The sequence below is a fragment of the Ascaphus truei genome, chromosome 3 (assembly GCF_040206685.1).
Source record: "Ascaphus truei isolate aAscTru1 chromosome 3, aAscTru1.hap1, whole genome shotgun sequence".
NCBI lineage: Eukaryota > Metazoa > Chordata > Amphibia > Anura > Ascaphidae > Ascaphus > Ascaphus truei.
Genome location: NC_134485.1, coordinates 365,840,153 through 365,866,234, shown reverse-complemented (window position 1 = coordinate 365,866,234; position 26,082 = coordinate 365,840,153). Strand labels below are relative to the sequence as shown.

Sequence of the window (26,082 nt, the reverse complement as noted above, 5' to 3'; positions counted from 1 at the left end):
TCGGGGTACCTGGCTAAGGGAAGCAGTGGAGGACTACCTTAAGTCAAAGTCTAGTTACTCTGAACACCGAACAAAGGCTAGGATATGTTATCTGATGCGGGTTTGGCGTGTCGGCCGAAACATTTACATGCATAAGATGGAGTATAGACCAGAAAATGGGCCGCTTTGATCATACAGTATTACAATTGTTGATCACAACAGGCGAGAGGTAAAGAAACCTGATCCCAGACATTACTATTGAAGTTTGGATTCTCCTAGGGAGTAATCCTAGCAGTACACTATTTGTGGTAAGATGAGATTCTGAATACAGTAATGCAGTTATGGTGATTAGGCATTATGTTGAATTATGTATGGTGGGTGCCAATGTATTTGTATTTTTGTATTGATGATACTGTTGTTCCCTGTATGTTTTGCATTTGCCTGTTTGAAGGAAGGCCCCGCATATTTAGGACCAAGTGGGGACCATTGGACCAACCAGAGGGAGATTGTAGCCCTGTGTAATTTTGGGGTTACATGCCTTTCTCCTCCTGTGCAATAATCCCTGTTAAAAGGGCAGGTTTGCCAGGAGTAATCATGAGGTTTTCCCTCATCCCCTGTGATGTGTATTGTGTAGTGAAGGAAGTGACATCATGCTCTGTGTCCACTTACAGGGGTGGTGCCTACTGAAGCTATATAGTATGCAACACTTCCTGAATTTAGTCTGTGTGTGAGTGTCTCATCCAACCTGAATGAGACTGTCTGACCCAACACACTGCCAGGGCTCTGGCAAGGATTGTGGCCCTCCCCTAGGGGAGAGGTGGGCAGACTATTCCCCTTACTCTATTAGGGAGTAAGGGAAGAGCAAGGACAGCTTCTAGGGCCCTGACTAGGAGTGGTGTCCAGGGACTTCCTTGAGGTGGGCAACCTTTATGATGAGCGGCTAGAGACCGGCCGCAATGATGGGCAGTCTGCCACTAATGATGTTAATAAAGAATGTCCAACATGAAAGAACCTTCTTGTCTGAGAGTGGAGTCATTCAGGGAGAAGCTGCACCCAGAGGTTCTCTTTCAGAGACTTCTCCCTGCTGTCGTGGGGACCTGGAAGAGATGGAGGCGCTGTACCAGAAGTGAGTTGTTCTCAGCATTACCTCATGAGCCAGTCCTGATGTATTTCCCCATATCACAGCGGAAGACTCAGGAGTTCTGCAAGCCAGCAGGTGCACCACACTACATTACATGTAACATGGGGCAGTTTCCTCACGCAAGGGGCCAATGTGAGATTGGGGGGGGGGGGGGAAACACCATTACATACAAAACACACAGTCACCCGAGGCTCCCTATGAGCGGAGGCTCAGGCCTTCTGTACATCCAACCGGTAGCACCAGTACTGTAGTAGCCGCTGATTCCCTTTAGAGGGGGGGGAACACCAGTTACATATGTGTAGCCAGGACTGGTTCTTGGCTACCAGTCTGCCCTCCCTGGCAGTAAGCCCTGGTAAATGCAGGTCTGCCAGTACTTATCATGGGGTTTCCCCACTCCCTGCAGTACCCTTGAGTGACCTGGTGAGGTGGTGGAACCATGCCTGAGTATTGTGGGACAGACCTGGTGCCCTACTCCTGGTTGTACTTAAGGGGGTTGTCATGGGAGAGGGGGTTTGGCCCGGGATTAAAGGGGTTACACCCCATTTGGCCACCCCCTACTCTCATCTGGGAAGCAAGGGGTTAACTGGACTGTGGTCCAGTAATGTGTTTTTACCTTGCTTCAGCATCCTAATGTATATTCCCCTGTTCAAATGTATTGTTTCTGTTCCAGTGTTTGCACCAACACATACACTGGGATTAATGCGGGAGGGAAATGGTTAAGGTTAACTTAGTGTTTATAGCTCTTTGTTCCATGTTCCCGCCTTTTCAGGCACCATTTTGCAGAGTCCCATAGGTCGCCATTGGGGCTCCATGTATTCCAATGGCAGAAGTAGCGGTTTTGGACCTGTTTGCAGTGACGACCAGCAGGTGGCGTCCGAGAGGAGGAGCGGCGGTTTCCCATTGTAAGTCAATGAGGCCACTGACTTCAATGGGGAGTCCTCGACGCCGATCTCCAGGAACAGGTTGGCAGCCATCCAAACCGCAGACCGCAAAAGCGGATACTTTGTCTTTGAAAAGAGCTTTATCACTTGGGTCAAGTTCAATGACAATTGGCGTGGGAATCTTAGGTTCTAGGGCACCTGGGAATAAAATTCTTGTTGCCCCTAGCCCCTAGGAACCCCCACACACGACCCCCACCGGGTCCAGGAATGAGGGACCCCTGTAAAGGATCGAGCGGAGAAAGAGGGTCGCGCCATTGACTTTAATGGCGGAGCGGAGGTCCCATTGAATCCAATGGCGGCGTGCGCCCATGCATTGTCTATGGCGGCGCCGGCCATTGATTCCAATGGGGAAAAGCCGTGTGGCGTGAAAACGGCTAAGTCCGAAATGGTGAAAAATGTAAGTCCATATCTCCGGTTCTGGAAGGACCAGAGGGCTGGGATTTGGGTGGCCTGTAGCCAAGGTTCTGGCATGAATGCATGGCCATTCCCAGCCCCCTCCGAACAACCAGACGGAGTATGGGCGAATGTAAAAAATTGTGGTTTTTCCATAGACTTCAATGGCGGCGTTTCCCCCATTGAAAGTCTATGGCAGGGAACCCCATTGACTGCAACGGCGGAGTCGCTCCATTGAATGCCTATGGCGGCGGAGCCCGTTGTTTTCAATGGGGAATGAGTGAAAAGCAGAGATTCATTTTTAAAGGGAAGAATCCTGTATTTTAAAAGTGTTTTAACCTGCATTTGTGTATCTCCGGTTCTGGGGGTCGTAGCGGGCTGAGATTTGGCCACAATGAAGGTACAGTTCCGGCAAGCAAGCTGGCAAGTATCAGCCCACTGGACCCACCGGAACCGCTTATATTAATGTGTGAAGATATTAAACTATGAATGGTATTTTGGGTCTGATAGGAAAACGCAGAGCCCATCTGCTATGGTAATAGGTCAGGGGGGCAGACAGATGGTTTAGCATAAGCCCTCTGATCAAAGGTGACCGCCCTGATTGTTTACAGTAGGGCAGAAGAACAAAGGAGCTGAGTGGTCTGTAAGTGTCATAGTTCACACTTGCAGATAAGGAAGATTCTACTTCAAAATAATTTCTCTAACCAGCTAGGTGCCTAGGGTTAAGAGATGGGCTTGAGATGGTATATAAATGAGGCTTAGCCTATGCTCCTTGTGATTTTCAAGATTGCTGCATGAACTGCTAGTCAAGATTTCTGACTATTTAATCATTCCCATCCTAAGTGAGTGCATATTTTGTCTGTTATTTGTATATCTTGTGTGTTCACCTTTTTCAAGGAATAAATGATATTTTATCATATCTAGTCATGTTCAGTTCAACCCAGTTATTTTTGGTGTATATTATAGCTTGTCATAAAGTTACCGTGACAGGGATTGCCGCCCATATTCAGTAGTGCCTCTCCCCACTTGAGAGAGGCAGGTCACAGAGCAGAGTGTTTGAGCATTGGGCCTTCTCTGTTCCTCTTCCCCTTGGGGGAGAGTGAGTGTGGACCTTTCCTCTGCTAGAGGGGCAGGGAAGAGCAAGGACAGCTGTTGGGGCCCTTGACCCGTAGTGGATGTGCAGGGACCATCCTACGGCTGGATAGACCACCAGAGACTGCATAGGGCAGAGGCCTGCTATAACTGCATTGTACTGAACAGAATAAAGCCGTTCCTGTTTCATATACTTCCTGTCTGGTGTGTTATCTTAGGCACGTTCTATAGTGCCGGGCGCGTGCTACGCCATGCGCGTGGAATTTTAGTTGGCTGATGTCAGTCAGCCTTTCTATACAAGGGCTGCGCGCGCATGGCAGGGAGAGGGGAGCCGACAGACAGCGGCGAAGATGAGGAAATTCACCTTTTCGCGCCGGTACCGGCTCTGAATGTATGTATATGTGTGTGTATATATGTATGTATGTGTATTGTGACAGGATGGTCGTGGTAAGTGAGGAGACAACACGTCTTTTCCGGTGAAATAATGCTGATGGGTTTATTTGTCCAAAAACGGTAACTAAACAATGGGTACACTGTCCCTTTAAAATTGAAACGAAACAAAAATCCTAACCCCGGTCGGGGTACTAGCTAAACAAAAGTGCAGGCTAACTATCTGGCTGGCTAGCTAACCTATTCTAGCCCAATAAAGTACAGCAAACGCAGTTGGCTCCTTACCTGGGAGCTTTATTCTTCCCTCTTGGGACAGTATCGCTTTGGGCAGCTTGTGTCTGTCTTAACACTTCCTCTGTCTTCCCTCTATGCCTCAGAGAGAGAGACTGCCGCCCCAGAGGTATTTTCTCTTCCTGTTTTAAAGCAGGTGAAGTAGCTTAATTCAAATCACCTGTGGTCTGCTTGACAAGCTGAGTTAACCCCTCGTTTACTGGATAGCATGCATACTGCCATCTCCTATTCACATACACGGAGTCAATGACCCTGTCACATATCCCCCTTCCCAGCGTAACGTTACTGAGTGGAGCGGCCCGTGCACCGAGACTGTGCACCCTAGAGAGTGCATCAGCATTACCGTGCAGTATGCCTGGCCTATGTTGGATCGTAAAGTTAAAAGGTTGTAACGACAGGAACCAACGGGTAACTCTCGAGTTCTTTTCTTTATTTCTGTGCATCCACTGTAGTGGTGCGTGATCTGTTATGAGTGTAAAAGACCTGCCTAAAAGGTAATATTTCAATGTGTCTATTGCCCACTTTACGGCCAGACACTCTTTTTCCACTGTGGCATATCTTTGTTCGCGGGGACACAATTTGCGACTTAAATAGAGGACCGGGTGTTCCTCTTCTCCTACAAACTGGGACAGTACAGCTCCGAGACCTACATCGGAGGCGTCCGTTTGCAAAAAAACTCCTTTTTAAAATCCGGGGCTACCAAGACTGGTTGTTGTGCGTAGGTCTACAAATGCGGTCTCCGCATTACCGTTCCATTTTACAACCTCAGGTGCCTTTGCCTTTACTAGATCTGACAGCTGTGCAGCCCGGGTTGCAAAATGGGGTATAAATCGCCTGTAGTAACCTACAATGCCCAAAAACGTCCTAACCTGTTTCTTTTTAAGGGGACGGGGCCAACTCTCAATGGCCTCAACTTTATGGAGCTGGGGTTTTACTGTCCCCCTTCCCACAACATAGCCAAGATATTTTGCCTCTGCCTGAATAGCCCCTCTTCTAGCTTATGGGATTCTATAAGGTCTTATCTTAATGACTACCCCAGGCTTGGTGACGATATCATGAGAAACCATCCTAGTTTTCCCTGGTACGCTGGAAAAGACATCTCTGTTCCTCTTTACCAAATCTACAGCTTCTCTGTGTTGTTCAGGCGTAAGTTCTGCCGATATTTGAACACGTGGTTCCTCCCCTTTCCTGGATTCGTTAGCTACTACGGACAGACATACCTCTCTATCCTTCCAGGCTTTTAATAGATTTATGTGATAGATCTGCTCTACCTTCCTCCGGTCTGGCTGTCGAATTTTATAATTCACCGGGCCGACCTGTTCTAGAACCTCATATGGCCCCTGCCAATGTGATAACAGCTTGCTTTCGGCCGTGGGAACAAGGACCATTACTCGATCCCCTGGTCGGAAGTTACGAACCGTAGCCTGTCTGTTGTAAAGGTTCCGTTGGGCCCTCTGTGCCTCTTCTAGATGCTGTCTGACTATGGGGGTAATATGCGCAATACGGTCTTTCAAATCTTCCACAAATTGGACGACATTTTTCCCTGGCACAGCTTGTTGCTCCCACTCTTCTTTTAGGCTATCCAGAAGAGATAGGGCAACAAGGTGTCCCAGTTCTTCCCATCACTAGCGACCACCTTTCTCAACATCATCTTCAACGTCTTATTAAATCGTTCTACCAGTCCGTCCGTTTGCGGATGGTACACAGAGGTTCTTAGGGACTGTATTTTTAGCTCTACACATAAGTCTCGCATAAGCTTAGATGTAAACGGGGTACCCTGATCTGTCAAGATTTCTTTCGGTATCCCGAGTCGGGAAAATACCTGTAACAATTCCTTAGCTATAGCTTTGGAGGAAGTGTTACGTAAAGGTAGTGCCTCTGGATATCGAGTGGCATAGTCTAGGATCACCAGAATGTACTGATGACCCTTGGCAGATTTTTCCAAGGGACCCACTATATCCATGGCAATCCTCTCAAATGGGACCTCAATAATAGGCATAGGGATCAATGGTGCCCTCAACCTTGGTCGGGGGGCTGTCAACTGACACTCTGGACAAGAGGCACAGAATCTCTTTACTGCATTATATATCCCTGGCCAGTAAAACCTTTTTAGGATTCTTTGCTGTGTCTTCTCTACGCCCAGATGACCCCCCAACAAATGAGAGTGTGCTAGCTCTAGGACCTTCCTCACTAAGGAACTGGGTACCAACAATTTTTCTATTTCTTGGCCCTCCTCTTGGCTCACATGGTATAACAAGTTATTCTTAATATAGAAATATGGATAGGATTCCTTTGTGGTTCCTTCTACCGGGACCCCATTTACTTCTACCGCCTGGCTAAACCCATTTTTCAACTGGGGATCATTAGCCTGTTCTCTACCAAAGTTAGTTATGGACAGTTCTATATTCCCAAAACCTTCCTCATCAGGAGTTTGGTCGGTTACCTCCACGGGTAACACATATACCTGAGCCTCAACAGGCCCTGTCTCGGACAACTCTTCTCCCTCTGGTCTCTCTCCGTTAGGAGTAGTGACCAGTGCTAACTGGGGTGGGGGTGTACCTCTTTTTTTTTGGTCCTACGTTCTCGTTTTGACTTAGGGGTTTTAGACACCTCGGCGACTAATTCGGGGTCTGAAAACGGAAAAAGCTCATCTGGAGTAGGATTGTTCAAGGTGAGCTGTCCTCTGATCAGGGTGTCAAAACCAGGGAAATTACAGCCTAACACTAGGGAATGGGGTAACTTTGGTACAACTGCTGCCATAGTTTCGATGACTTGCCCCTCGACCTTTACTTTTATCAGAGTCGTGGTGTACGGAAGCGTACACCTATGTACACATAATACCCGCAACTTCTCACCCTGGGGTAACCGGAGAGGCTTAACCAACTTCCCGGATACCAAGTTAATATTGCTCCCTGAGTCTACCAGTGTGGAGACTGGTTTTCCATTTAACATCACCGTGGTGAGGAAGTTGTGGGTACGTTTTCCCTCGTGGGTCATACCCACCACTCCACAAAATTCAGATTTCACAGAACCATATGCACACTCCATTGGCTCACACAACTGTGGGCAGTGAGCCTTAATATGCCCCGTCTCCCCACACTCAAAACAAACAATTGGTCCAGTTCGTTCTTGAAACCCTTTCTGAAATTTAGAGTTTCTGTCCCTATCCGGGTTTTCTTCCATCCGTTCAAATCGTGTGAACGGTCGTGTGTCCTGGCGCCAGCGCTGGCCTCTACTAGTCGTGTTGGGACGTGGGTTGTAGTTGGTGCGTGTGGGGCGTGACAGTTCACGGGTAGCCAGAAACTGCTCCACTGCGCCTACCATGGCATCACACGACAGGGGATCTCCCTGTCCCACCCACTGTTGAAGGTCCTGGGGTAACGCTCGAATGAAGCGGTCCAACACCACCATCTCCAGGATCCGTGCCGGGCTATGTTCCTCTGGTTTTAGCCACTTGGTCGCTAGGTGAATCAAATCCCATAACTGGGATCTGGGCGGCTTCTGTTCCTGGTATTTCCACTTATGGAACCTCTGTGCACAAACTGGGGGAGTCACACCAATCCTTGCAAGGATTTCGCTTTTCAGACAGTCATAGTCTGCTGCGGCTTCTTCGTCAAGGTCACAATACGCTTTTTGGGCTTCCCCCAGTAGAAAGGGTGCGATAATCCCAGCCCATTTGGAGCGGGCCCACCTTTCCCGGGAAGCGATTCGCTCAAAGGACCTGAGGTATCCCTCGACGTCATCGTGCGGCGTCATTTTCTGTAGGTACTCGTTCGCCTGGACGGGCCGACGGCGGGGCCGTACTTGACAAGCCCATTTTAATCTGGGTCAGCTGCTCAATCAGCTGCTTCTGTGTCTCTGCAACAACATCAAGCTGGGCTGCAAATACCCGGTTCGTCTCGCGTTGTGCAGCCGTGCTGTCCTGTCCCTACTTATTAGCTTCTTGCTGGACAGTGGTGCTGTGTACTAAAGCCTTCACAACGTCCTCCATAGTGGCAGCTACCGTGTGGACAGTTTCCACCAGACGCAATCTGTAGCTCCGCCCCTTTTACAGGGTGTTCGACATCCCACTTCCGACACCACGTGTGACAGGATGGTCGTGGTAAGTGAGGAGACAACACGTCTTTTCCGGTGAAATAATGCTGATGGGTTTATTTGTCCAAAAACGGTAACTAAACAATGGGTACACTGTCCCTTTAAAATTGAAACGAAACAAAAATCCTAACCCCGGTCGGGGTACTAGCTAAACAAAAGTGCAGGCTAACTATCTGGCTGGCTAGCTAACCTATTCCAGCCCAATAAAGTACAGCAAACGCAGTTGGCTCCTTACCTGGGAGCTTTATTCTTCCCTCTTGGGACAGTATCTCTTTGGGCAGCTTGTGTCTGTCTTAACACTTCCTCTGTCTTCCCTCTATGCCTCAGAGAGAGAGACTGCCGCCCCAGAGGTATTTCCTCTTCCTGTTTTAAAGCAGGTGAAGGAGCTTAATTCAAATCACCTGTGGTCTGCTTGACAAGCTGAGTTAACCCCTCGTTTACTGGATAGCATGCATACTGCCATCTCCTATTCACATACACGGAGTCAATGACCCTGTCACAGTATGTATGTGTATGTGTATGTATTTGTGTGTCTACACAAATTTAATATATATATTATTTCTACCAATGGTTTTTTTTTTTAATAAATAATAAATTACACATAAATACATATACCCACACACATAAACACTGTATACTCACACAGTATACATACAAAAAGCATGCGGCACGCGCGGCCTCACTCTGTATAGAACAGCCCATACTGGGGAAGGAGAGGGAGTATTTCTACTGTAGGAGATCGCCTCCATAGATATGGAGCCTGCGGCAGATGGAGGCGCTGCACTGCTAGAGAACCATGTGGGTATGTACCCCAGAAACCTGCCCTGTGTCCCCATAACCACCGGCGGACGACTCAGCCCTATTACCAGCAGGTAGCATGCACCACACACTCTGTAATGGCCAAATCTCCCATTGGGTGGGGGAAACTCCATTACATATACATACAAAACAAACTGATTCTCCCTATATCTTATTTTCCTGTTTTTACTGCTGATGTACACAATACTTTTAATTTTAGAAGCTATTTTAGGAGCCTCTTGTACCCAACTCACGAAAAAGTGCAGCAGCTTTAATGCATTACAACAAGCCCTTCTGACAGCTAAAGGTTTTTTAATAAATCCACAGCAACCATTAAACATCATCACAAATATGAGTATACATGGAAACCTCAATTGATATTATTATTACTGATGTAGCCCATGTATCCCCCCCTAAGTGAGATTGGGGGTATACGCTATGGATACTACTAGTGCTGCAATTACCTGTTGGCTCACAGGGGCCTAAGCCTCCGCCACGGGGAGCCCAGGGTGATATAATACAATACTCTCGGTACAACGCCTCCACCTGTGAGGGATCCCAGCTAAGTGGGAGGAGCCCCTCACGGGACCCAATAACATAAATAACACACTGTATAAAAAATAACATATACTAGCACAGAAATTACTCTTAACACTCTAATGATTACTAATAGGTGCAACTACCCCTTCATCTCGCAAGGCCTTAACCCACCACCGTGTTCCCCCACACGTGTCCACAGAGAGTCCCACACTCAATCCCAATGTGTTAGACAGCGCTTCCCACTAGGTGAGGTGTACTTGTTGGTGCACTTGGTGTATAGATACCTGCCGGGTGTGTCCACAACCAGGCGCGCCAAAAGGGAGACAGAGTAGATCCGCTGATCCCACTATGAATTCGCCTCCGCGTGTGGTGGTATCCCGCTGGACGGTCCCACCATGAAGATAGTCTCTTATCTTGAGTGGGGTCTGATCCCAGACACAATTATCAGAGCTGCGCAGCAGATGAGCTGTGTCCCTGAACTTAGCAAATAACTAAAGGGGCAGGGTCCCTACCTAAAGGCATGTCCCTGTAGCAACCACAATCTATGGTGTTGAGTTGGGGCCTAGCTGGGGCTTAGGGGGATACCTGGCCTAGTGCAGGGGCTACTGCTCCCTGCACATGCAACCTCCCCTATCCTCTTCCCAGCTCTGACTGCCTGTTCTTCCTGAGCACGCCAAATGTATCTATCTCCTTGCAGGAGATCTGGCCGCGCGATTGGCTCCCTGGCGTCACGTGGTTAACAGCCCCAGTGGCTGCTGGGTATTGTAATCCCTTGTGGAGCCCTTTCCTATTGCCGCCACGTGCACTACCTGTCCTGCGCATGCGCGACTTGGTAATGGCCGCCGCTGCTCGCATCTGCAACTTTGGGAAGGCCCTGAGCTGCGGAGCGCCACATCTGCCATTCCTCAATCATAGTAATGGCCGACGCAACTCTTCTGTGCATGCGCGAGCCTCCGCATGCGCGAACCTAACGAACATGGCGGCGCCCTGCAAAGGAAGCCGCCGGCCAACCCGTCGCCACCCGCAACAGCCCCCACCATGACGGAAGTAAGGGAAAGGGAAATGGAGAACCGGGTAGCCAGCTGGGTCCTGGCTACACTGAGTTTTATTAACATTTTAATTGTACGTACATTGCATGGTGAGAAATTGTTACTTGTATTCTTTCTGGCCTCTCGAGTAGGTAAACAAATCTGTATTTTCCTTTGCACTAAAATGTTTTTCCCCAGATACATGCCCAGTGTCCTGAATAGTATGACGACACTTATTTATCTTATTCAGGCAGGAAGCCAAACATAACTCACATTTATTGCATTCTGTGAGGCAGTAGATGACTATTAAATATTTAGTAACAAATGTATACTGCACACAGCACACAGCAAACCTTGCCATATTGGCAATAACCAACCATTTAATTAAAGGATAACGTGTGTATTTTAGGGGGGTAGTATAGGATCCCATAACTGTTTTAAACAAATAGCTTCTAGGGGGCCAGAAACACATTGGGGGCTATGTATCGAGGTCTTTGGCTGCAAAAAGTGAGGGAAAAGTCTCATAGGATAGAGTAGAATTGCTGCCCCACTTTGCAGGTGGGAGACTTTGATACATACTGTAGCCCACGTGATGCTTTTCCAGTTGAAAAGAAAATCTTTCTTTTCTAAAGCTGCCTATTAGCACCAGGTCCTTGTTCTCCTAAATGCACAATTCCACTGAGGTTTTCATTCTTATTTTCCTTACAAATAATCTTCATTTATATATTTCCTGGTCAAGTATTTAATTTGAAGGCACTTTAGTAGTTGTGTGTTTTGACACATTATCCTTGTGTGGCACCTTAACCTTCGCCACTTTTGAAAACGCTTTGGATCAAACATTGGATTTTCTGTAGAATTCTTACCTCAGTGTTGTATGACTTTAATCTATAGCAGAAAGCTGCACGTATTCTGAAGTACAAGCGATCCAAATGCTGCAAAAATCACAAAGCAGCGCACTGCCCAGGGACACAGGTGTAAAATGAAAAAGTATTTATTATCAGTCAGACCCACTCACCCAGTAGTTTACCCACTCCCTCATTGAGATCCCACTGTTTTCACATTATTGATGAACGTATATGAAACTTCCAGGACTTTTGGAGTACCCTTTACCTCCCTATATTGAAACGTATTCTGAAGTATTTTAACTGTGCTGTTTGGCATACATTTAGTAGCCTTGAACCCTCTGCGACAGAGCGCCATGAATGTAGGGACTAGGCTCCCTCTATCTGTTAGAGTGGACTGCTTTCCCCCCATGGCTTCACCCCCCCCCCCCTGCTTCCGCTCCTCAGGCGGCGGGGGTGAAGTAACATACAGAGAGGGGCGTGAGGTCAGTCCACGCCCTGCCATGAAATTCTTGTCTGGAGCCGCTTGTCCGCTGGGGCTTTCTCCCAAGTGGCAGCAGCAGCTTCTGCTACTTCGGCAGCTCATGGGTGCTGGCGGGCCAGACTGTCCCCGTGTGGAGGAAGAGGGGCACCAGCGGCACGTGCACAGCCATCGGCATAGCAGCATGGGAGGTGTAGGGACACATTCGTGTGCGTAGTACGTGGTGGGCCTTGGCGCCTGTGTTCCTCCCCAGCTATATAGCCCCCACTGAGGTGGGCGGGGACACACCACTTGAGCCCCCACTGAGGTGGGGGGACTCTGTAAGCCCCAACTGGTGTGTGGGGCTCCACTTGAGTCACCAATGATATGGGGAGCACTACTTGATTGAGCCCCCACTGGGATGTGGGGCCTACTTAAGCCCTCAATGAAATGGGGGCACAACTTCAGCTCCTACTGAGGTGGGGGAAAGGGATCACATTTTGGGGGCAGAGCCCATCTGGCTTCCCCCCTCTGAGTTGGGGGGGGGGGAGAGAAACCCCCTCTTAGGGCTTCAACTGGGTTGGGGAAGGGGGCAGTGGTCCCTGCTTGGTCTGGCAGTATGGGACTAGTTTTATGGGGGTTAAATAGCCCCGTAGTGTGGCAGAAGTGGGGGGGGGTGTAAGTGCGAGTTAACCTTTCCATGGTCGGTAAAACCCAAATCGTGGCTGGGAGTGGCGAGTGGGCAGGGCTCATTTAAACGTGAGTTTGTGAAGCCCATTCTCGCCAAACGGCCAGCCAGCACCCGGCTTCAGGGGAGTTATGGGCCATTGGTTTGAGTACCTTTGGCCTTTACGTAATGAGTGAGCAATCTGGCAGGGGTTTGGCACTTATCAAATTAATTGATGTTTAATAAAAAGCCGCAGCCTTGTACCTCGAGACCTTGTTTGTGATTATTTATGTATTGGTTATGGTTGGCTTTGGGACACCAAGTGTAGAGGGGGGGGCAGCTTCCTCGCAGTCTCCTAGGTGAAGAAAACTACGTGATGTACTGTACAAATGTTGAAATGCAACAGAACACTGTGCATTCACTTTACTGCAACTGCAATGAATGTTGCTAAGGTGGTGCCCCTTTATATTTGTAAATATGCTTTTGCAGCTGTGTAATTCCCTGGGTTTCTTACTGCCTCTGCTGTGAAACCCTTCATGAGTGAGACAGATGTGATACAGATGCAGCCACCAGTATCCAACCACTTGCCTGGCAAAATACTGTGGCTTTCTCACAGTAAACGCTGCAACATTTCTGTGAGATTTTGCAGCCAGATCTCGCAGCGTTACTGTGAGATAGCCCCAGATTTTCCAAGGCAAGTGGTCGGATAGTGGTGGCTGCATCTGTATGTTTCATGAGACACAGATGCTTTAATTCAAGTTGAAGATGTCTTCCCTGTGCTGAAAGAGTTCTGCTCCATTCATAGCCCTACAGAAGATCCTAAGAAACATAAACAATGTTTGATAGATCCTAACTCACAGAAAGGGAGCTTCACAGAGAACCTCAAGACACACAGGAATCTTGTGATCCAAAATGTATGTGTGTTTGATATTTAGGCATACTATATGTATTGTACTAATAACTATACATGAGATGTGAATGTGTTCACAAGTGATATTTGTGCTTCTTAGTAGACCTTAAAACAAAGGAAATATAGTAGTGCTCACTATTTATATTCTTACTGTAGCCAGGTCCCCTGTGCCCCGCGACCCCCCCCCCCCTCGTTACCTCCACTGCCGGGGGTCACTCGACAGATCCGCCGGCACTTCTGGAGGGTGGGGGCCATGCAGGGAGCGCTTCGGAGGTTCCCGGCGGCTCTCGGAGCAGGGCGTCGCCATCTTAGGTTGCGCACGCATGCGCAGTAGGGTTTTCAGTGCGGTGGCCACTCGGGAGGCATTGCACATACGCAGTGATAGCGCGCGCACACTAGCCTACCAGGAGAGGGCTCTAAGCAGGGACTACGAGTCCCATGAGCCTTAGGGGACCCCACGTGACGCCAGGGAGCCAATAGGGCTGTAGGATCTCCCTGCAGGGGAGATTTAGATACACTTCGCGCGCTGGAGGAGCACGTTAGTCAGGACCAGGAAGAGCTAGGGGAGGAGGTGAGTGCAGGGGTCCGTGACCCACTGCATTAGGCCAGCAGCCCCCAAAGCCCCAGTTAGGTCCTGAGCCCCACACAGCTTGTGGTGCTACAGGGACAGGTCCTAGGTTAGGGACCTTGCCACCTTAGTATCAGTGTTAGGGACACAGCGGACGCTGCGCTCCACAAGAAGTGGCTTGGGCTCAAGCCTACGACCCAAAGACTATCCCCAGGGTGGGATCGCCCCTGGCGGACCCTCGTGCAAGGAAGGGCCGGATCACAGACGGGATCACCAAGCGGCGGATCCTTTTCGAAGTTGCTTGCAGGCCCGAGTGCAGAAGCACTCGGCAGGTACCTTCATAAGTGCACCAACAAATTATATATATATATATATATATATATATATATATATATATATATATATATATATATATATATATATATATATATATATATATATACGCAAATACAACTGTATGCTCATTTGCATATTTGCTTTCCTGTGGAGGGTTTTTGTCACTTTTTTTACTCACCATAACTTAACTCAGTTATATGGTGTGTATATATATATATATATATATATATATATATATATCTCACATAGTGGCAGCGATGACCACGGGACAAATGGGTTAGACTGTGGACACGGTGTGGGGGTACACGGTGTTGGGTGCAAGGTACACTCCTAGTGGAGTGAATGGCATTTGGGACTACGGTACATGGTGTGGAGTTACCCCCTAGGGGGAGTAGTGTTACAAGTACGCAGTAGTGGTTACTGATAAGTGTGTTACGTGTCTGATTATCCTGCATATATATAAACTGGTTATATACATCTCAGTGTACAGTATGTACTTATTGCATATGTGAGTCCTGTGTAGGCAACCTTCTACATTCTTAGAACCCTACACAGGTGGAGGCGCTGCAAACCAGATCGATCCGAAGGACTCACCCCAGGTTCCCAACAAGCGGAGGCTCAGGCCTCTTGTTAACCTACAGGCATACGCACCACACCTGGTAACACATAGGTTCCCCCTCACATGCACTCTATCTGCGATTGGGGTAGGGGGAATACCCGTTACATTACTTCTCCAATTTCCTGGTTGCCCCTATGGCCTAGTCATCCTATTTTCTATCTTTACCACTTGACTTACTGGACAGTGAACTAAAAGAGTTCATTTTACAGTGTATCAAGAGGGCACTGTATTGTTAAGTTCAAGTTCTCCTAAGATGAACAAGAGACCCAGTTAATACAGTACTGCTCTGTGATACATAGATCATACATGTTCTTGCCCCTCATTTACCCAAAGAAAATAAAAAGCCACAGCTGACAAATACTGCTTCAGAACAAAATAACAATTTAAAAGTAAAACTGTTCTTTTTGCCAGCCCGTCTCTTTTGAAAGCAGAACCAGACAGATTCTACGAATCCTAATAAAGGAACTGTTGTTGCAATCATTCAGTTTCAGCTGTCTAAGGAATGTTTCCAAATGATGCCAAAAATTCACTGTTATCAGTATTATTTATAATTTTAGAAGAAAATATGATTAACCCAATGAGTGATATGGGGAGTGCAGTATGTTCGCCTGCAGTACATTGTACCTCTTGCACTGTGATACAGAAAAATAAATATATATTGTTTTAATGTTTCTTTTAGATATTGCCTAACCAATTATTTTACTGTTAAAACCTCCAAACCGTTGTGATTTCAGAGAAATATTAAATGTTTCTAATGTTTTTGGGATCTGATGGTTTCTTTATTATTTTATTTTTTTAGATAAAATTGCCTCATACAGTACAGTAACTTGGCATGTTACTGCAACTTTGAATCACTGCAGACTTTTCACCTCATGCAGCTAATATTAGGCAATTGCCCAAAACACCATTTATAATATAGTCCAAAGAGTTTGCAGTTGTCCTTTTTTGGAGTTAGGCTTTTGGCCTTAACTTGCAAAAAGCTATTAGAAATATTTTAAACTGTCAAACATCAAAAACGCTGTTCAAGATGTAAAATGACCCAAAATCTAATACATGTTTTTAAGTGGGACCTTGGCTTTAAGTAGTTTAGGATTGTACAGCTGCTCATCCTTGGCACAGTATTTACTCTCTATACTGTACGTTTGCCCCAATTTCTTCGCAACATCTATAAGTCAAGTGCAGAATGCATGAAAGAAAACACTGCTGCGGTTTATACTTGACTTGTACTGTATGTTACTCCGCTGTACTAAAGGTCAAGTTGCATTGCACTAAGGTTGAGTTGATTTGCACTAAGGTCGAGTTGCATTGCAGCCTCCTTGATAACATGTACTTGCTCTCTATATGATATCAGCCCTAAACACAAGCAAAAACCTTACGTCATTCAGTGTGCATCAATATACTTTAATTGATTTCACTATGAGTTGTGCTCTGTTTGTTTTTTCCTTGTATATTAGCCTCATTGGATGCTGAGCCATCTGAAGCGATACACCAGCAGACTCCATAAATTGTATTAAGGTTTTCCTTATCTTATTATCATTCACTATATGGTTTTATATTTAGTATTCATTGATATATTACTGTATTTTTCACATATAGGTTACATTGAGTAATCACACACTATTAAGTGGGTTTTGGTTGAAGGTTAATTTTATTTTATACAACTATTAGCGCAGATTTTTTTCACATGTTTCTTTTGTCACTATTCAGTGTGCTAGCTCTTGTGATATTCAATAAAAAATACCAGCACTCATGTAGATACAATCTAGATCAGAGACGGCCAACTCCAGTCCTCCAGGGCCACCAACAGGTCAGGTTTTAAGGATATCCCTGCTTCAGCACAGGTGGCTGTCATTGACTGAGCCACTGATTGAACCACCTGTGCTGAAGTAGGGATATCCCCAATACCTGGCCTGTTGACTATCGCAATATCAACATTTCAGTCGCCAAAGAGATCATTATCCTAATGAAGTTCCCTGTGAGGACAGAAACGTTCTTGGTTATTTGATATCCCAATATAATTTAGTTTCTATTTACATGAGTGCTGGTAGATTTTCAATAAACTACTGTATGTGTATTCCTATGTTTTGTAGAGTAGCAATACCCCACAGAAGCCTATATGAGTTTAACTCCTATAATGCCTATATCTTGCCCCATGTGAACCTCCTATTTTAGTTTTTAGTTTTAAAAAGCACTGTTTTCTTCATCAGTAGCGTCATTGATTACCGTGATAACGTCAGACCACACTAGACTCTGGGGAAACTTCCATTTGATCACCCAGACAGTTAATATTTTAACTGTTCACATGTCCTCAAGAAAGTACCAGATTAATAAATATATATATATATATATATATATATATATACATACACACACTCACATCTCCCGGAAGTTCAAGAGGAGGCCTTTCAAAGTAAATATTAAAAAAAACACAGGTCTGTATAAACTGCTTCCTTAACCTAATTTTCTGCCCTTATCAGATAATATTATTTAATATAATAAGGGCATTATAAAGGTTAAATCAAGCAACAGCCAATGTGGAGACGTTACATAAAAGCCACCCCAAACCACTGATCTAGATCAGCAGCAATTCACCATGATGCCACATGCAGTCTCAAACATGAGTAGGTACCAGGATCCAGGGAATCTGAAAAATACTTAGCTTCATTTTACATCATCATAAAACCATTCGAATGTTCCATTTCATATTGGCAACCGAGGGCTCACTTAGACGTACAGGGGAAATGGAACAGTTTAGTGATGACGTAGACAAATCTAAGTACTGTATTATTAGAACCATGCCAAGAGTGCAGTGCCCATTTGTGTTTATGACTGCCTAAACAAGCAGTAGAAATTGTATAATATATTGGCACATATGGCTAGGCAAGTCACACTTAACCCTTACCAAGTAGTTGTCATGCTTAGTATTTATTTAGTTTAAAGTACTTCATTGTGTCATTGACATTGAAGGCAACCTTTATGTTCAATATCTTAGATTTTAATAAACTCTTATATTGTGTTTCTCTTTTTTCTTATGGTGTTTTTTCCGCGTAGGCAAGAATTGCCTGTTGGCTACAAAGGGGTATCTATTTTTATTATTTACATTGATATGTTTTAACTTCTGTGTAACATACACTTGTCTATATTGGCCTAATACCCAATTTGGCTATGTATGTCATGATCTTTATATACATAGTGAAGCTCTCCAAGAAGAAAGCCAAAGGTATGTAAAATAAATAATCTTATCACAGATGAATGAATAGGCCCATAGACATATTGCTGCGTCTTATCTGATTCAATGGTTGGGTAGGCTGTTTTTTAGGAGGTCTCAAGTAAATAGTAACGGTCTTGCTATATACAGCACCAAAAACATATATTAAACAATATATTCTTGTATTAACATGAATTCGTGTAACATCGTGCTCATGCACTATTAGGCAATTAAAACTTTTACCAGCAAGTAGTTCAATGCATAATGCAAATATAAATACAAAAAAGTTATTGTAACGGGTGCTCACCGCAGACTGGACTGAACCGCAAGGCCGAGATGGGGATATATATACACTGACCTGGGGCCACGAAGTAGCGTCCAGAATGCAGATGCCTGGTCGGGGTTGAAGAGGTGAGAGTAGTAGGGGTCACGTAGCCGAGGGTAGGAGAAGGCAGCGTAGTGGTATCCATAGCAGAGTTGGAGGGCACTAGACAGGCGGGTAGTCAGTATCTGTAGCAAGGGTCTTGGTGTAACTGCAAAGTAAGAAAGAGGACAAGGCAAGGAATAACAGCGTGCTTGCGACCAGCACACGTAACATGAAACAACTGTTATGCTCAGCCAAATTGGCAGGTGCAAAGACTGAGCATATGAAGGGTGATTCAGCCAATCAGGGAACTGCTGGTCAGCAGAAGCTGAAAGTGAAACCAGAGTGCTGATTCGTCGCTGTGCAGAGTGCACGCAGCAGGATCTGATGAGGAAGCCTGCAGCAAGTCAGAATCAAACTCTGGAGTAGAGCTGGCGCCCGATCCTCACAGTTATATACTTAGATGCATTAGGCTAATGAGTTTTAAAATGCTGTCATAGTCCCAGAAGCACTTGATTTTGTTCCAAGCTAACAAAAGACCTCTACCCTAAAGTTACTAGTACAGTATTTATACAGCTTAACATGGGTTGTTACATTTAAATCTGACAATAAGAGGTTTACTGTTTTCACTGTAAATAATGTGTTTTTAGTAAGTCATACTGTTCACTACCCTAGGTTGTTATAGATGTGAATAAGATATAGATGTAGAATAGCAGTCCACGCAGATCATCTGCAAACTGCACCTACAGAATAAAGCATTTCATATTGACTCACAAAATGGCCTTTTAGTATTTGTCTTCAGAAACGAAAGTTCCCCACTTTTTTTTTTTTACAGGATTGGAACTAAGGGCCCTTAGTGCTGAAATATGCTATCATCAGCCCCGGGGTCCTCTTTGTTCCCAATGTGCTTTAAGGTGAAGTTTCCGGGTTTAAATCTTCCTCCTGGGCGAAACAAAATGGATGCCAAATCTCACGCTAAGAGGAAGCTGCAATGTCATCGGTTTCAACTTCCCACTGGACAGCCAATTAATTCCCCTTTAAAGAGCATGAAATAATACTAGTAACTTAACTGGTAAGAATCTCGGGAAACCAGTTAATCCAAACATGCATCAAACAAAAAAGTTTTCCAATTTAATAGGCCCATGTTAGAAATCTGTTTATTATGTTAAAATGTATGAATGAGAACTTATATCAAGACAATTGAATGAGAATATGTTGTAAGATTTAGAATTCAAATGTAACCAAAACAGATGAATGGCAGTTATGGTTAAATGCATAACAGATGTTAGAGATAGGCCTAGTTTAACATGAGTAAAGTTCTTTCTTAGGAACCGTAAGGAGAAAGGGGGCGGAGTTAGTGTTCAATAAATACAATTGTATCTTGATCAGCTTTCTCTCTTCCTAAGACCACTTTCTGCAAGAAACATCTAAGTAACATGAGGGACAAAAGTTTATCTCTCTCTCTCTCTTTGTTCTATCATGCCCATGTGAGAGAGAGCACGTTATCATCATTGATTGAACTACCATCTGTAAGTAATGCTAGAAGAATAAACTATAACTTTGTCTGCTGAATAATAATCTTCTGAAGTATTGGAATCTTTTTGAACAAGGAATAAGGTGAAATTATTCTAACAGCCCACTATAATATATGCATTGTCCAATTTATAGAAGTTATAACTTGGCTAAACAGTCTATGCCTATTCAGATGTCACCACTGAAATCCTCCTGCTTAAAAATGGTAAACACTTCAGGAATCCAAGCACAAAAGATAGACACATGATAATGCCCATTTCTATACTCTAGAGCAGGGGAGCGCAAACTTTTGCTGCTACGCCCCGCTGTCTGGCCTGTCCTAGTGCTTGCGCCCCTCCCCTCATGCGTCAAATGACGCTACAGGGTCATTTGATGCCGTATTGCCATGGCGACATGTCACAGCATCTGAATCATGGTAAGTTTATTGTTGCAGAGGCCTCACGCCATCCCCCGGCATTTAATTTAAATGCCTTGAGGAAGAGCGCAGGACCTCTGGAACTGCCCGCGCCCCCCCAGACAAATCTCCCACCCCCCCAGTTTGCGCAACTCCAGTCCTCATGCTCCCCCAACAGGTTAGGTTATCGGGATATCCCAGCTCAGCACAGGTGGCTCAATCAGTCCCTGCTTCAGCACAGGCGACTGAGTCTTTGACCGAGCCTCTAAGTGAGCCACGTGCTGATGTTGGGATATCCTGAAAACCTGACCTGTTGGGGGAGCTTGAGGACTGGAGTTTGACACCCCTGTCCCAGAGGACAGGAAACACATTATATATATATATATATATATATATATATATATATATATATATATATATAAAACAACCCTTTAGACACTGTTTTATTGCAACTCTCAGACAATGATATAACTAGAAAGAGCCAAAATGATGTTATGTTGTCAAATAAACTGATAAACCTTATTGACCTAAACCTATTTTTAAACGACAGCACATAAAAATGCAGAAGAGGGTGCACTTCTCTTCTGTCAGAGAAGCCCCCGGAATACCTTTGAAGCTGCACATGCATATGGGCATTCTTAGAAATTATTCAACCATATTGTAATCTTTCAAAGAAAAGGCTTAAATCCAGAGGAGCTAGACTTTATTATGTTAAGCTCGTGTTTTGTGATGTTATGTTACTAGCTATTGTTTGTTTTTTTCTTCTTAAAAAAAAAAAAAAAAACAATTCCCATTCTCTGATTAATTAGCACTTCAGTCCAAAGCTCTGTTTTTATCTTTATTTGAAATCCTTGCCCTTCTCATTTGAAAATATTACTGACACAATTGATGTCAACTAAAACATGAAACAGCTTAAACAAATTGTATGAAATACTGTACATCTGAATAAGAGTCTTGTAAAAGTTCATGTACACTCGTGTTGGTTTATTAAAGGTATCACAATGAACCTATGCTTCCTTTTCATTGATACCAATACTTCCAATAAGCTTTTAATCATTTTGTATGTCGTTATAAAGAAGGTACATTTTATAATGGAATTTTGAACATGTTCAGATGTGGCCTGACTTATCTTCCAGCTCTCACAGCAAACGACATCAATATTTAACCCTACAATAGCAAACCCATGGCACCTAATGCACATAGATATGTCAAAAAAGTTTCCTTAATGCAGTCCGGCATAAGATAAATTGGGCTACATCTGTAATTTAGTCATTGCTTTAAACTAGAATTATTTCTTCTTTTTGAGTTTTGTTCCATATTTCAAGATTGTTCTAGAATGAAAAAAACATAACTGAATAAAAACTGAGTTCAGTTCACAAATAAAATGCTTAATAAATCTGTTATATTTGAGAAGAGATTTCAACAATTGCAATTATGTGACAATACACGACCATGTAACTCCCTCCCTTTCCTATCTTTGTGCTTAATTTGAGATATTTTACTAATATTTTATCTACCACCCAAAGTCTAACTGCAAAACAAAGCATTACCTCCATGCACACACTAAACTCTGCCTTGCTTTGTCTGCAGACATTCAGATAAAGGCATGGAATGAATTCTATATTTGGAGTGACCAGTGCTTACATGTACATCTCTTGTTTGAAAATTCACAGTGACAGCCATAATTATGAGGCCCTAAAAGTATTTCTTCTATCCATATTTTTGTAAGAAAAAAAGCTAATGGAGGGCCTAAGGCTGCGTCCTCGCTAGCGCTGTGCGGGCGGCGCTAGTGGCGGTTACTTACATATATAGATATATGTAAGTCCCTGCTCACGCGGTGCTCGTGCGTGGGCAGACACGCGATCGGTGCTCAGGTAAACAAAAAACCTATACTTACCCGCACGCTCAACTACCCGCAATGCCCCCCCTCCCCCGTGCGCGTACAAGCAGGATACCCGGCGCTCATGCTTGGGTCATGTGGGACAGTGATTTCTAGGATCTTGTGTATTAAGGTGAACACTTCCGTCCATGTTTGTTGGATTTTGGGACATGACCAGAATATATGCAGAATATTCCCCACTTCGCCACAACCACGCCAGCACAATGGGGAGACCCCTGGGAGAAAAGAGTGCAATCTGGCAGGAGTCATATACCATCAGTATATTAACTTGTAAATATTCTCTTTTATTACAACGCACGATGAATTTTTGGAGGCAGCTTCCCATATGTCTTTCCAGGTATCGAGATCTATACAGACGTTAAGATCTTTTTCCCAGGATACCATATATTTGTCGGGGGTTTGATTGCTCTTAATAGAGGATAGACTTTGTGTGGGGCTGGTGTAAACACCAATCCTCAAACAGGGTTAAAGCATGGGGTTGGCTCGATTTATAGGCTGATTGGATATAATGTCTAATCTGGAGAAATCTGTCTTAATGCCATTTTTAATGAGTTTTAATATACTTATCATCCTTTGATTTCTATAGCAGCTTTTAGCCACCTCCCCAGCAGTGCAATATCTTTGTAACACTTTCCTGTTTGTGATAATTTGTTGCCAATATTCCCAGCAGTTTGAGCTGTAAACGATAACAACAGATAATGTTACATTAGCAATACAATAATACATTGTAGCTGCTGAGTTAGGGCCGTTCTATAGTGTGCGGCCATGCGCGCACGCCTGCCTGTGTGAACGCGCGTGCACGTGATGCACGCTTTTTGTGTGTATGCAGTGAGCAAGTGAGGTACAGTATGTATGTGTATGTATAGGTGTGTGTGTGTGTGTGTGTGTGTGTGTGTGTGTGTGTGTGTGTGTGTGTGTGTGTGTGTGTGTGTGTGTGTGTGTGTGTGTGTGTGTGTGTATGTGTTTAAATAAGTTTCTAAATAAATAAATACTTTAATAATTTTTTTAATAACATTATACATACTGTACATACACACACACACACACACACACATATACATACATTTCATCGGCGGTAGCAGCGCAAATTCTTTCTTTTCTTCATCCTCTCCCCTGTCGGCCGGTTCCACTCTCCCTGCCGTGTGCACGCGCGGCACCATTATAGAAAGACTGACTAACCTCAGCCAACTAAAACTACTGCTCACACACCCAGTATAGAACCGGCTTTATATTGACTGAAGGATTGAATTTAAACAGAAAGGCAGCCATTTAGTGAACCCTGGGAAGCAGGATTTGTTGATCGATCACGAGAGAATGAATAGATTGGCAGCTTAGGCAATTCCTTTTCACTAAAAGTAATGAAAGGCGGCATATAATAAAGCAAATAAATAAATATATTTTTTAAGCTGCTTGAATTGCCTCTTTAACAGTGGCAGATTTACCATTAGGCCTGGGCCAAGGCGGCAAAAATGTCCACCCCTTATACATTTGCCGCGCTCATGGGCTTTTCAGACCCAATGGGAAAGCACTTACATGTGTCGGCCGCCTCCTTACTGTCACCCTCTTTCTCCTTCTGAACCGCAGTGTCAAATGACGCAGTGAACGTCACCAACGTGGCGACGTCGCAGTGTTAAATGACATCATGATGTCGCATTACCATGGCAACGCGATGCCGTGCGACATCACGTTAGTGACGTCCACGGTGTCAGAAGTAGAAAGGGGGACGGCAGAAAGGAGGGGGCCGCCACATGTAAGTGCTTAGGGGCAGCGCATCTTCAAATCTGCCGCTGATCTTTAACAAGACGATCCTTATCTCATGAAGAATACAATGGAAAAGAAAGTCTTAACATTGAATGTTATAAAGGACATTTACAAAGAAATAATCTTGGTATCACATTGGCTTTGTACAATTCTTCCTTTTGCTACATACTGAGGATTTAAAACACCAGTACTGTAGGTTTTTAACACAATCTGTATTGAAACTGTGGTGATTATGCACTAGTTTGTTCAATAAAAGGTAGGCAAGCAACATCACTGGAGGAGAAAAAGCGTATCAGAGCCTGGAAAATGCAATGTGTTTACAGGAGCTGGCAAATGAGAGGAGAAAGCCAAGTGCTTCCCTCCTGCGACTGGCTGACTGATGGCTTATTTGAACGTCACTGCAACCAGATCTATGGGCGCAGCTCAGCTTTACCGCAGCATGATGCAGTTGTGTATAATTCAGCTTGTTGTGCTTGGGAACAGAGTGAGAGGAAGCAGCAGGAGGAGAGCACAACATGCACAGCCCTTCATCAGAGAAGCAGAGAACCTGTGACATTCCCCCAGCTGTACAAGACACATCCTCGCCGAGGCTGCACAGAGCTGCTTTGCATTTTCTGTAGGAGGTGTATACAAATGCAGCCCCCCTTACCAGCCCCCAGTGGATCTAAGTAGACGCGAATTTACAGACGGATCAAACTGGCTGGCAGGAAGAATTCTTGGCAGTGTGTGCGTGCAGAAAGTGCTCTCTCATACATACATGGAACAAAAGGTATCTTGAAAGACGAGAAGTGTTCATCCCCTGCTATCTGCAATGGTAGAAGCAGCCATTGAGAGTCTGCAGTGAAGGAGAACCAATAAAGCCAATATCACAAGGTGAAGGAGGAGCAGAGGACAAGCATCTCATGCCTTTTTAATGAGGACTACCTATCAGGAAGGGGAGAAGCGGGTCCGCAGACTTCATTTCCTGCACTGACCTCTGGTTTGCATCACTAGCCGGTGTCAGTGCGATTCCCTTCCTATATTGTACAGTACCTGCTGCCACTTCAGCTGATTGGGAGCCGGGCAGCCTCTGTACCTGCAGGAGACATGGCTAGCCAGCAGGATTCAGGCTTCTTTGAAATCAGTATCAAATATTTACTGAAATCGTGGAGCAATAGTGAGTAAATAGGGAATCATGTTTTCGTATGATGTGTGTCACTGTAAAATGGTAAACATGGATCATGGATTGTCAGTTTGATTGCCTTGCTGGACCCCTGAATACACTGTTATTTGAGGACTCTGCTGTGTCAGAGATTGACGTCTTTTATTTATTTTTCCAGTTGATGCAAATGCTCTAAGTGGATTATATTAGATCTGGGTTGGTTGCATTCCAAGGTGATGCTGCTGTATCCATGTCAGCATTTCCTTCTAGGAGGGTTTTTAAATTGCTCACAATTAATTATATAATAATAATATGTATATATCTATACTTTCATTTTGTAGAAAACCTGTCTCATGTTGGGGTGTGGTACAGCTACTGAGCACTTTCAAATGGCTCATAACATTTATTGTATGACAGTATGTAAACCTGGTATTACAAGTTTGCACTGACACTAGAAAATGTTGCATAGTAGGAATTTATGTTCTTTCTCAATATTTTGCAGGTGCAAACACTTTTTTTTTTTTTTTTTGCTGTGGTTCAATGTCTATTTTCAGTACTGCCATAAAAGCTTTGTTTTTCCTACTAAATATTCTTTTATATATCATATGAAAAAAAAATAGGCCAAATAGGCAACCCCACAATTTATTGTTACTGAATGTGGCTTAGCGCACCTGCTATAACTTTAGCAAAC

At 44.6% G+C, this 26,082-nt stretch overlaps 1 protein-coding gene across 6 annotated transcripts in view; it reads left to right on the top strand.

The window, feature by feature from the left end:
• FRY (FRY microtubule binding protein) overlaps nt 1–26,082 on the top strand; it is a 423,242-nt gene that overhangs the window by 159,172 nt on the left and 237,988 nt on the right. For 2 of the 6 annotated variants that reach the window (XM_075592148.1, XM_075592145.1), the window contains exon 1: nt 24,659–25,406. The exons of the other annotated variants lie outside the window; for them this stretch is intronic. In XM_075592148.1, the coding sequence (XP_075448263.1) occupies nt 25,337–25,406 (70 nt within the window). In that variant the 5' untranslated portion in view covers nt 24,659–25,336. Of the gene's footprint in view, nt 1–24,658; nt 25,407–26,082 lie in introns of those variants that run through there. 6 annotated transcript variants of the gene reach the window in all.